Source organism: Neolamprologus multifasciatus, chromosome 6, assembly GCF_963576455.1.
Source record: "Neolamprologus multifasciatus chromosome 6, fNeoMul1.2, whole genome shotgun sequence".
NCBI lineage: Eukaryota > Metazoa > Chordata > Actinopteri > Cichliformes > Cichlidae > Neolamprologus > Neolamprologus multifasciatus.
The window spans coordinates 12,051,951-12,065,207 of NC_140444.1; the positions used below are offsets into that span (position 1 = coordinate 12,051,951).

At 40.3% G+C, this 13,257-nt stretch overlaps 1 protein-coding gene across 2 annotated transcripts in view; it reads left to right on the forward strand.

Annotated features, from left to right (window-relative positions):
* The window catches only part of mxi1 (max interactor 1, dimerization protein), a 31,349-nt gene that overhangs the window by 3,804 nt on the left and 14,288 nt on the right, over positions 1-13,257 (forward strand). For both annotated transcript variants that reach the window (XM_085163552.1, XM_085163553.1), the window contains exon 3: positions 2,803-2,832. In XM_085163552.1, coding sequence (XP_085019678.1) covers positions 2,803-2,832 — 30 coding nt within the window. The remainder of the gene's footprint in view (positions 1-2,802; positions 2,833-13,257) is intronic.

Genomic DNA, 13,257 nt, shown 5'->3' on the forward strand with positions numbered 1-13,257 from the left:
GTAAGAGAAGGCCACCAAACAGGAACTGCGCATTACTCATCATGAGCGCACAATGCTGCCTAGTTCTGCATGGCAACAGTCACGATCAGATATATTGTTAGTCTGACACTGTATTCATAACTCTTCATAACATTTAGTCTTGTGAGAATATCCATAAGGACACATTAATGATGCTTAATGTAAAGTTAAATGCTAGAAAAGCTGTAAGCTTTTACAATGCATGCTTTTTCTGAAATCTGCTTCTAAAGTGGGACGACTTTGAGAGTCTGTAATCAAACTGTTTACGTATGCAGGAGAGAAAATGGAAGCAAGTGGCAAAGAGAATAGATTTGGTTTTTAAATGCTTCGAGATGTGAAGAAGCACTACCAATACAACTGTGCAGGGATAATGCTTGTTGTTTCTATTCATAGAGCTATGTTTACAACTCGCCTATTGCGTTAACACATTTTGTATTAAACACCCATTCACAGCTTCATATTGTGATGTGGTTTCCTTTACTCCCATGGGGAGATGGGCATCTGGCAAACTAAAAAAAATAAGATCATTCGATGGGCCTTTTCCATTCAGAGATCCTGTGTATGACAGAAGCCGAGTGAGCAAATTAAAGGCATGGTGCATTAGCCAAAGAGATCTACAACGCAGCCATCTTCTGTGTCTGCATTTTTAATGACAAAAAGAACATCATATATACCTAAGCTTCAGTTTCAAACATGTTCTTGTTTATTCCTTACTTATAAACACTCCAAGGACCCTTTTAAAATTAATGTTAAGGTGACATCTTAGAGAATATGCTAATTTATTCATTATAATATTTACATTAATATTACATTTTATTTGAACACACTCTTAGTTGCTTGCTCCAGTTATATCTGCCTTCTCGGTAGCGTGTTGAGGCTTAAAGTGATGGGCTTATCTGAATCTGTCCTCTCTTGCCTACCGTTTATAGCAGGGCAGCTTTATCTCGCTGACCCACTCCCTGCATGCATATACATGCACACACATACGCGTACACATACATGCATGCCTGCCTGCAGAAGGAAGCATGCTGCTGTTCTGTGTGGCCTTGCTGTCACTGTCCAGACATGCAGATATGGGTTTCAGGAGGCAGGGAAAAAGGATTGTGATGATAAAACCCACGTAAGTTGACTTAGGCCAAATGAAAGGCCATGCTGAGATATAGTGTGACTGTGTGTGCTTGTATCAGGGCTGAGCTGAAGCTTACCTCATTTTTCAGTATAGTGAAATAGAGCAGCTGAAGAGATTTCCCAAATGTAAAAAAAGAAGTTTGGTTTCACACAAGTTCCTTGGAATCTTGAATTTTAACATTGTTCCCTAAATCCGCTTTTAAAGGGAACCAACTGAAGATTCACATTTTGGAAAGGTTACAAAGCAGGATGTTGGTTACCAAGCAACACAGACTCAGTGAAACCACTGTGACAGCAGATGACGCAAATTATGCACTCCAAAGTATTAATCTTCTGTTAGCACAACTATTGATCTGACTTTACAGATCAGACAGTTACAGAAATAAGCTGTGTTGGAGACAATGAAAATAATTACACGTGTGCAGCTTTCAACACAAGACTGTGGCTATTCATTTTCCCAATAAAGAACTAATTGTGTGGCTGTTAGCTTATTTTTTATGACATTTATGGAGATCACCATTAAACAAAAAGAGATTATGCTGTTTGTAAATGCACCAGTCATATGATTTTAGTTTGTGTGGCTGGCCTGGTGAAGAGCACAGCCATGCATGATTTCAGGGCTTTATATAGTATATAAAAGATGAAGGCATGCACGTGAGCATGTAGGCTCCTTCAGGTTTTAAGCAAATGGCCTGCAGTGTCTGAAACGTGCCTGGGTTTTGTTGTAATAGTAGCTACTCAGCCTGGTCATAGACCTTGTCATGTCAAATCAAATATACTGCCACAGTTGACTTACCATACTGTCTAGCATATCCAACTAAATAAACAGTAATCTATTCATTAAAAAATGAATTCCTCTGAGTCTGGGCCAATTTTTACAGATGGAACCGCAGCATTCCCTCTGTTCTGTTCTTACCTCTTGCTTTGTCCATATTTCCTGCATGCTTATTACCAAGATGGCAAGAAAAAAAGCGTACTGCAGTATTGATAACCCACACTATAGAAAAGTGCTTGACTAGGTTGCATCCAGCAGCACTCCCCTACCCCCATTTTGCCCCCTGGGAGGAGGTAGAGTGCAGTTTGTGTGAAAGGGAACTTGGCCATTTAAAAATCTGGGGGAGGCCTTGTCTCCTTTCAGTATGTTTTCACACACAGACACTCTTAGGGACGAGCTGATTCACTTTAGATTATTAACAGAGCACTGAATCCTGGCTGCTTTTGTGTATTTGTGTGCGCATGTTCCTACTTTACCAGTCGCACACACATGCACAGTGTGAATGGAAGTGTCTGCAGTGTCACATCCTCCCTTGCATTATTGAGGAAGAGGCACTGTGCCACAGTGCATTCCTGGATGTCACGTTGACATTTGTTTGTGTAAAGGCTTCAGTGCACTGAGCCTAGAATTGGTATAGTTTGAGATTAATTAATAAATCTGTTAATCAAATTTGACACTCCAATTCACCATTTACTTCTCAGCCCATGGTTTTCTAGCTCATACATATTTAGTATTCTAATACTGCCCATGTAAAGTACATTGTTCTTTTTTCTGATAAAGACGCCCTGTACCTTTATTTTGCTTGCTCATTAAGGCAAAATTGTACATTTGTTCTCTTTTCTTTTTTTTAACAGCTTCTGCTTTTTGTTTTTTGTTTGCAGGTCGACACATAACGAGCTGGAAAAGAATAGGTGAGTTGGCAGTACATCTTTAAAACACATTTCGGATTTAATCAGACCACAGACTGCAGGCTCATACATGCCCTACCCACATATAGCAAGTCTGTTATCACCTACTTCTTCATTTCCCCTACAAGGTTATGGCCTTTTAAGTAAACGCTTATTTTTTCAACAGGTCTTTAAAGATAAAAGTACTTGGGTGGCCCAGTTGGGTTCATGAATTCCTCCTTTTCGTTTCACCTTACCCATTTCCACCTCTAATATGCATAATCCTTCCACCTTTTTGTGTAACAGTGAATCATACGCAGTTTCCTTCTCCACGTTTTTGCATATAACTCTGTGGGTATGTGTGACATAAACTTCTGTCTGAGCTCTTAGTTGATATTCAGTAATGGTTGACCAGTCTAGCAGTCAGAAAAGGGTTCAAATCTAATGAATGAACTTGCCGTATAACGATATTGGGCATGTTTGAGCCACATTCTTTTGTGGTAAGTTACATCTTACTGAGGTTGTAACATAAGCATTTGTTAGTACTGGCAGGCTTTTTTTTCCTTGCACGTTTATGTTTACACCCTCGTCCAGATTGTGGATACGTACTGCTCCGTTCAAGTGATTATATGCCATTTTACTCTGGCACAGCATAGATCCATTCATTTTCCAGATCAAAGTATAGCAGAACTGCACTGGTTAGCAGGGTTATGATTTTACTTTCCAACTTGTTTGTTAGAGGCGTGATTTTGAAGCTGCATCTCTGGCTAGGCTTAGATCTTTGGACTATCATGTTAATTATTTTAAGCCTATTTTGTTCAGTCAAATAAAATACAGGTGCTTTTCTGCAGTCCAATGGTTGTGTCCAGTTTGTGTACACGCCCTGCAATTTTAGTGTGTAGCAGACATACGTTTGTCCTAGGGTATGATTTAAAAACTTAAAGTGAAATGACATTAAATCAATGTAGTATGTAGAAGCAGCATAAATTTCAGCACTGTATTTGCATCTAAAGTTTCTTATGTTTTTGTACTGAATTACATGTCTGCATTCAAGTTGATATCTGCAGTGTAGGAAGTGGTGCATTTAACCAGACTTTGGTTTGGGATGGTTTACTGCTAAGAGCAACAGCACCTTGGAAGCCCTTATCAGACTGAGTTCACTACTAGGGTACTTGCTGGTGTTTATGCTCTGTATTCCATGCAGAGTCAAGCACTAGAGCCTTTTCTTTGACACCATAAATAAGAATGGCTTGACTTGCAGGATTTATGGTAAATATATGAAAAAAAAGCACGCCTTCCATTTCATTATCTCTGAGCGTGTGGGTACAATGAAAGGATGCGAGAGGCTGGATCCATTCAGTGTAATTACATATCACCTCAGCCTGTTTTTTCTCGCCATTCTCCCTGGCAGCCTTTTCTGAAAGGATGGGAACATTGGAAGGAGAGCCGTCCAGTGATCTAAATATAGACAAGAGTTGATGTCTCATCTTGGTGCTCATATACAAAGCCACACAAGGCCGGCTGGTCGACTGAATGGCCTCAGCAGATTGCAGCACCCATGCAGAGTTGCATTTTTTTTTCTTTCAGCGTTCCACCCCAACAAATACATTTCAGAGGGGAAAAAAAGGTGCCAACTCAGTTGTTTGTTCCTAAAACACAGTGTGAAGGATGGATTTGTTCATTCTTTGGCCTGATCTTGTAGTAAGGCTTGTTTTTATGGCCATGGTCATTCAGAGCAGACTTGTATAAAGCCTATATGTGACAGAACAGAAGGAATCACTGCTAACTATAACAGGAGATGCAGAATAGGTGTACTTTCCTATCCTTTTTGCTCTAATGCTTTTTTTTTTAAAGTTTGAATTAGATTTGGTGATCTATATCTGTGTGAGTTTTGTTTGTCCATTTGCTCCGATGTTTTATACTCCATGCTATCTTCTGTTTGCATCATATATTACTCCTCCAAAAAATGATTACTTCATAAAGTAAGCATCCTAATTGTGTCACAATAATGCTTAGTTTGTATGAACAGGAACTTCTGACTGTGCTGTTTCTGCTTCCTTTAATTAAATGGCACAGTCTGTAGAATCCCCTGAAAAACAGCCTACTTTCTGCAAAGCACTAAATCACTAGAGATGGTTTGAAGAAGTGCAGAAATAAGCTAACTTGTTTAAATGTTAAAAACAACTGACCATTCATTTGTGCATTAGTTTAGTGTCAGTGTGTTTTCATTCGCAATACGTGCATAATGTCCAGTGAAACTTTCTATCCCGTCCCTCCTCTTTTTCCTGGGTGCACTTTGCAGTCTTAGAGAGAGATGCAGCAGCAGAGCAGGCCAGGAATAAGCTGTCCTGTACCAAGTCTGGATACTGACACCACTCTTCTCTTCACTCTTGTCTTTGTTTTCAGCTTGACACAGTTAGCTTGGTGTTGAAGCTTAGTAGCAGGCGACTAATTCACATTTCCATTTGCAAAGAAAGAGAGTAAAAATTGAAATGGTAATCAATCCTTTTAGAGCACACTTAAAGTCAGAATCATTTATAATCCCTCTTTTTGCCAGAAGCTAATCCAATTCCCTTTAAGCACATGCCCCAATGTAAGTCATATGTATCGAGCATAGTTGTTCATCCAAGTGTGTCAGGCTTATACCATGATCGTGCAACAGAAGCAGCTTTCGTTCCATCTCAGCAGACTTCCAAGTCCTGTAAATTGGAAGCAGCTCCTTTATGGTCCAGCCTGGGTGGAGCTTTTTCCAACACATATCAAACTTGTGTATCTACTGCAGGCAAGATGATTTGCATTGCATGGCTACCGCAGCTCTTGATAACCTCTGAGGCTTGTAGACTCAGTGTGACAGCAGAGATGTTGGGACACGGATAAAAGGCACCGAAAGGGGGGAAAAAACCCCACACACATTCCAGATACTTACCGTGGGACCAGATAACGTAGTCATCTGCCGCTTTGATCATGTACCTTCTAACAACACTTCCACATGTCACTGCTAAATTACACTCCCTTAGTAGGATTTAACAGTAAAAGGCTTGTATGACTGCATGTTGTGGTTCGACTGCTTTGATCTCACTGCCTTATGGTTATTAGTCATTTTCTTTAAAACGTGTTGATTATAACTTCAAAGTGCTCAGGTTAGTTGGTGATTTATTGTTGTGTGTTGTGTAAAGCATGTGCATAACATTAAACAATTAAGAGGTTTTTTTATGGCTCGCAGTTGAATCTGTAGGGGCTCGAGCAGTTGTGGATTTATTATAGCTAGTAAAAGCTTGTTTTATTGATTAATAATAAAGCCATCAATCAAAAGGTAACAAAACAAGAACCATTGCTTATCATCTGAGTTCCTCCTGAACTGCCACTCATCCATTTTTAATATAGTTCGTTGAGGCCAGGTCTGTAATGCAGTCAGAAAATTTTCCCAGGTAGTAAAACCAATGTTAGCTTTTCTTTTTGATTTGACACGGAGGAGCTGCCTAAGGCCGTTTTTATGCTCGCCATGTGGCTCGTGTCGCGGGTCTCTGGTGACAAGTTTCACATCACATCTTGTGTTGCAAGACACAATCTTTGTGGCACAGTCTTGCACTAATCATGTTGGTTTTTACGGCCATTATAATGATAATCCTGCACAGAAGCTCGGACACATACAAATGTTGTAGTAATTTGAAAAACTTGAGTTTTTGGAAAGAACTTTGCAAAAAAAAAACACTTGCCAGCTCTTGGCTTCCGGTTTTGACATCTTCTCCTCCTTATCAGTGTGTATGACGTGATATTGTCTGAGTGGAGACACCTATCGTTTTGGAGAATACTGCAACGGCTTCTTACAACTTAATGGCAGTTATAAATGGCTCCATCTGTGCGACGATGGCACAGCGGTGAGCAAAGCGACCACTGCAGAGGGTATTTTAGCACCTCAAAGAATGAGCTAAACACCTCTGAGAGTGATTCTGTGGATATGTTTATCAGAAACACCCTTAGCCATTAAAGGTTGGCCTGCCTGGCATGTAAGGAGTGTTTGTGAAGTCTGAATTTTTTTTGTCTAAACATGTAATGCCTCATTTGCAGTCACCTTTTGTTTGTGTATGTGTGAAGTGTATGAACTTGACATGAACTTGGTCGGATTTACCTTTAGCTGTTATATAAACAACACCTATTATGACAATTTTCAGGCCAATATATATTCTCCAGCAGAGTGGGATCACATATTTCAGAGTTCAAAGAAGGTTTTTATTAATGCAATTACCCAGTTTAGTCCCTGCTTTTAAAGCCCACTTTCTTTTCAGAATATGCAGACAGTTACTGGTTACAACAAAAAAACTGCTTGATCGATGACAGTCATGTGAAAAAACACCTTTGCTATCTCTGCTGTAAATTTTATCAGGAGGACACCACTGACATTGAAGGTCTTAAAGCAAACTGCAAACATACTAAATCATATTCATCTGCTCATGTCTGGGTATAAATCCAGTCCAAAATGTAAAAAGTGGATAACACGCAATAACGCGCATGCATGCGTGACACAAAAGCTAGTCACAACCCATACAGCTATATTTTTCCTTATGTGTTCAAACTTTTGAAAGCTTTTCTTAATTTTCCAGTAAGTCTAAGCTAAATATCACTATAGAAGGGTGGCACATTTTTTAAATGGCACATTACTTTGTTGCCACTGACTGCCCTCATTCATTTCTGCTCTTTTTAACCATTGGGCTTAAAACACTGCACTGCTGTTCCAGCCTTTGGGTTGAATGAGCAGTCGAACATGAATAAGCCTGGGTTACTCTGACTGTGTTGATGTTTCTTGAAGAAAGCAATACTGCTTCTCGAGTCCAGGGAGTGCTGCCCATTCTCAGGCCCTGCTGCAGGGTCTAAAACTGGGACCATTTGTTCTGACCAACGTGACGACTTGTAAGCTTTTCTTGGTTTCGAAAAGCAGCTTAAGAGACTTGATCTTTGGTCTGGTGAGCCCAGCTAGAGCATGCACATGTGCTGAGGCATGTCACCTACCCTCTCTCTGAAACCACTCAGACCCAGTTCTGTATAGTCGAGCTAAGCTTTGGTTTAGCCAATGATTGTATCTCAGTACAAGGAAGTTATTGAGATGCTGATGGGATGAGTAGAGAGATTGGTCAAACACACCTGATTAAGGGAGCCTTAAGAAGCACGCAAGCCTTATATAAACTCTCAGTGTGTACAATGAGTACAATGAGCATTTCTGCCCTGTCACTAGGACATAAGCCGGTACTCGGTTGGAAAACAGTCAATTTGTAGCTCTGGCTAGAAGTCTACCTGCTCTACCGACTAGTGTGGAGGGTTCCCAGCTGCAATGAAGACGTTATTTTCTCTTTTTAAAATTATAGTTCACTCATAACATGGTGAAAGAATCTTCACACTTAAATCGTGTGTTCTGGAATGTGTGTATTGTTTTCAGCCAACTATAAGACAGGCTGAGACGTTTGCATTTCACTTGTGCCACATTGGTGGCATAAGTGAACTATTCTGAGTCAAGTGGAGGGAGACTGGATTAGCCTTTTCTGATTTGCATATCAATCGCACCTGCTGCTGGGTTTCTGAGGGTTCTGACAGTAACGCCTTTTTGTAGTTTGGCATTCTTAGCAGGCCAGTCACATACATCTTTTCAGGGAGCACTTACCTTTTAACATCAAAAATGTGAAAAATCCACATAAGCCTCCAGATTGTGTTTTTGTTTTTGCTTTTTTTTAAAATAGACAAATAGAACCTTTTTACTGAGAAGGAAACAACAATGGAACAAAGTACCGTTAAAATATGAAAAAAAAGTTTGCAAACATTTGTTATCACTGGCATGCTGCCAATGTAAGCTCAATAACTGTTGTAACTGCTTCTTTAAAAGACTTCCCGGTCAAATGAATGATCAGTTTGAATCATCTTATTACATGGGGTGCTATAATTATCTCACACCTTCATTACTATCTGTAATTTCAGTATCAAATACTGCTTGATTGAAAACAGGTCTGTAAGGTGTCATGGACATAGCATGTTCTGGCAATCCTCACTGGTTTGCCGTCAGATAAGACCGTAGATCTTTGTTTCGTCCCAACACAAATGTTCTGTAGACAGGTGTAAAGAAGACCCATACAGAGGATTATATGTAGGCACTTGAAGGCTTCCTCATCACTCACATCTTGTCTCGGCTCTTCTGACCCTTAACCCCTTGTCTGGGCTTCTTCTTGTTGTGCCTTTATCCTGCAAGAGTACATCTACACAGCACTCTGTGGAAGGATGGTGTGACCAAAAGGAATAAAGCTGAATGGATATAGAAGCTTAGTCAGCAGGTTTAAGCCATCAAACAATCCCCTCTCTGACTCAAAACCTGGTTTAATGTTCAGTGATTAAAATAGAAACATTTTCTTTTTATTAGTTTGTAGGTGTTCGGTCTTGTTATGGTACAGGCTGTACACACAGTCTGTACCATAATACTCTGCAAAATGTTCCTCCTACACATTGGGTTTTTTGACCTGTGCCATTAACAAAACTGTGTGGGGCTGCTTGATTAGGCTACTTTGGAGAAAATGGGTGAAGCTTACATAATGTTCCAGGAAGAAATGTTCCTGCTTCCCTTCGTTTTTCCTGAAGAAGCTTGTTAAATGATCTGCCTGGTGACTTAGGATAGAAAGAGGTAAAAGGGGATGTCAGCTGAAAGTGCAAGACACACTCAGTTAGGCTAAATCTGACTATTGCTTCTATTTTTAGCCTCACAGCTGGGGAAAAAGGGGGAAAACACCACTGTCTTCTGACCAATCACAGAGGTTAATTTTTCACCAATGAAAGCAGTGTGATGGAAATGCGTAGGAAAAAAAAAGTCTCCACCCTTTACTGCCTCGTGTACTTTCTCATCATCAAACCTGCACTGAAAGTCATATGAAATGCACATGTTTAAAACTAATGCATAACTTCAGTAGAATTGCATGCCACTAGCTGGATTGAGTGACTTTAAGTAAATTTAGAGAGAGAAACGTGTACATTTTGCGCATTAAAGGTTGATGTAGAGCATTTGGCTGACATGCCTTCACCCACTCTCTATTGGATGTATTAAAGCACATGAACAACTAAGGGGGTTGTTGTTTGACAGGACCCAACCTGCCCCCAGAGCCAACATCTGGTTGGATGTCCCTGGCTTTACACTAGGCCCATTTTTGGAGAAAAGCCATACTGGAGTTTTAATCCAAAGCTTTTGCCCTCACCCCTCCACTGACAGAAGGCTGAAGGGAAACTGAGGGTTGCCGATGGGTCAGTGACCGTGTGTGCCATTGTGTCCGCAAGCTGAAGAGCAGACAAATGGAAAAAGAGGTTGCTCCCTAAAAGAAGAAATGAATGTGCTTTGAGTAGTGTAGGTATACAGTCACATGATCTGATCTGTGGGATTTAAGCCATTTGCCAAAGACACATGTATTGGTAGTATTTTAGATCAGGTGGTATCACTCTTTTAAAGTGCACATAAAGGCAGGCCCTGCCCTCCATCTCTCGTCACCTCCGACCCGTCAATTACAACCCCCATTCCTCCTTTACCCTCCAACTCCGGCTCTGTTTCTGTGGCCATCTTTTTTGTTCAGGCCATCTATTTGTCAGTTTCCTTCTTTCTGTTTCTCTCTCTCTCGTCCAACCTTTGTCAGTGGACCAGATTAAAAGGCAGTGTGCACGTGTGAACTAATCCGTGCGTTAGTGATGGGTTTCAGCCCCAGAGTCTCTTGGCCCAGCCACACAAAGAGCGCATCGCCCTCTCTCTATTCCAGCACGCTCTGCACGTGTGTGTATTTGTGCGTGAGCACGTGTTTATGTCTGTGGTTGCTGCTCGAAAAGGGTAAATTGACGCATTTTTGCTTTCATCCCAGTTCTCTCAAAGTGATTTGTTTTGTATCTTCTGTTTTCATTCGTTTCAGCCTGTCCTCCACCTCTCCTTTGCCGTGTGTCATGAATGTGTTTCAGCAAGTTTAGCATGACACTAGCTGTGGTCTGGTCAACTGTGTTCTATGTTATTTACCAGTTGTGTCCTTTAGATTAGTGGCAGGTATTCTGCAGGTCTACAGGGATTTCTTTCTTTATTTTATTTTTTTAACCTCCATTTGCATTTTATTGCCCTCGGTTTCCAGTCTCGGTTTACCTCCGAATTCATATCCATATATACATTTTTATTGTGAGCTTACTGCCAATGGAAAAATTGTCTCTCTTTTCCACACACTGAATCTCTTTTTTGAGATTGAGGTCAAAACTGCCTGAATGCTCAGTAGTTTCATTCCCACCCACATGTAGCAATGCATTTTTGCACCCTTTGCATTTTTTTTGTGTTCCCTGTCATCTAACCAGACTGTCCTCATTTGGCATTGTTTGTGTAGCGTCCCAATACTTTTTAATTATTATTTAACTCCTTAGCCAAGAAGGATCCTGCTGTATGTGGAAATTTGACGCAATCCCTTTCTGTTTATCAAATGCAGTAAAAATCTGTGAAAAATCATGTTTGCTCGTAAGGCACTGACCATGTAAGAAACTTTTCTAGTTAGATATATATCAGTACACTCAAAATCCTGTTCCTTGTGGCAGCTGTGCTTTTTATATATTCCCTGTCTTGTGAAAAAGAAACGCCTCCAGATTTTCCTACCATTAAAACTTGAAGTGACTTTATGACCTCACCTACTGTCACTGTCCAACTGGGCAAACAAACTCTGCTAATACTAACTGGCTAAGATCAGTTAGAGTTACTCCTTTTTTTTTTTCTAACGATTTTGTCTGTCATAATGCGTCAGAGATTATTGTGTTTTTTGTCTACATTTACATAACAATAATGATCACCCAGAGAGAAAGTTGGAAGCAACATAGACTGTGTGCACCCTCCTGGATAACAGACCACAAGAACAACATAGCTCCTTTCCCAACAGCTTATTCGCTGGTTAACAGAAAAATAACTATCCAAATATTCATTCAGTTAACTAATATGTAGGTTCAGCTCTTGATGCCACATGTGCATGCAATATGGTATGTTCATGATGAATTTTGGGCCAAGGATGTGTTTTTGGTTTTTTTAAAGAACTTGTTATATGGATGCTCAAATTTAAGATGAAAACTTCTTTGAAACAGAGTAGGTCTTAGTCATCTGCCATCACTAAGCGCAGTTGAATTCCACGTAGACCGCCGGTCGTTTGTGCCCATGGCCAGTTTCTGGGCAGATTACACAGGCAGAACCCTCCCCTTCCCCCCTCACTCTTTATATCCCTCACCCTTGCTATCTCACTCTGACTCTCTACATTCATCCCATCTGTCCATGTTTCATAGAGGAGATGAGGAAGGCATCAGGCTTTCAGAAAGAAAGAAAGGAGGAAAAAAAGCCTACAGTTGCTTCAGAGCAAGGATTGCTCTAATCTTGTGCGTGCCATGTTCGTGTAGAAATGTGGCGAACAAGCGCACGCATCAGCTATGGATAAAATATAACTTTCAGTCCACGGATCTTAATTTGTCGGTTGTGCAGTTTTTTTTAGCTTTGTTATAATCTCACAATCACATAGCTTTCAAAAATTAGTGGCACCCGTGCATTGTCAGAGGCTGTTAATGACTTCGTAGCACGTCATGGTCGAGCCATGGGCAAATGTTTGAACCATCTGTAAAATCATGAATCAACACAACTTTTTTATTTTAGTTGTTTTACATTTAAGTAAAACCTTAAATGTAAGCTCATCTCCATCTGCACTTCTCATTTCCTTAACTTGCCATTTATAGCTCAGATAATAAACCTGTAATTGGCTAAAACACATACAGCAGGCTCCAGTTTTGCAGCCAGGCTGGTGCCTCTTTGATTACTGTTCCAGTAGTTAAACTAGTAAATACTGGTATTTCGTAAGGTGCCCTGTTCTGGAGGGTCAGACATCTGACCTTGGCTTCAGCTTGACAGCGGTCATGTGAGAGGGACAGATGATCCCACCTGAACAAACAAAAAAAGAGAGAAAGCCATAGATGGCATAATAGACAGAGAGTACTAGAAGAGGTAACTTTAGCAGAAAACACAACCATGGCCTTTGTAGTAAAACCCAACAAACAAAGGTGGTGAACAAACACTGAGAACAGCAGAGAACTGTTGTTCCCTTTCTGTTTTGTGTGTATCTGTTTGTATAACATTAGAAATGCTCGTGCTGTTGAGCTACGCAGGACACAGTTATTAATGTACATGTTAATGTGATATATTGTTTATATCTATTCATTTTTAAGGTAAACTCCAAATGGAACCAATATATCAGTAACATATACAGGTGACCGTAGTGTCAATAATCGACCTAACTGACTGTTCCAGTGGTGGTGATGACATTTACCAATGTTTGGACACCTTGTTCCTCTGCTGTGTAACATCAATTAAGCACTGGGCAAATGTTCAAAACTAGTAAAATGAAGGGCTTAAAGACAGTTAATTATTGATAATGAAAAGTT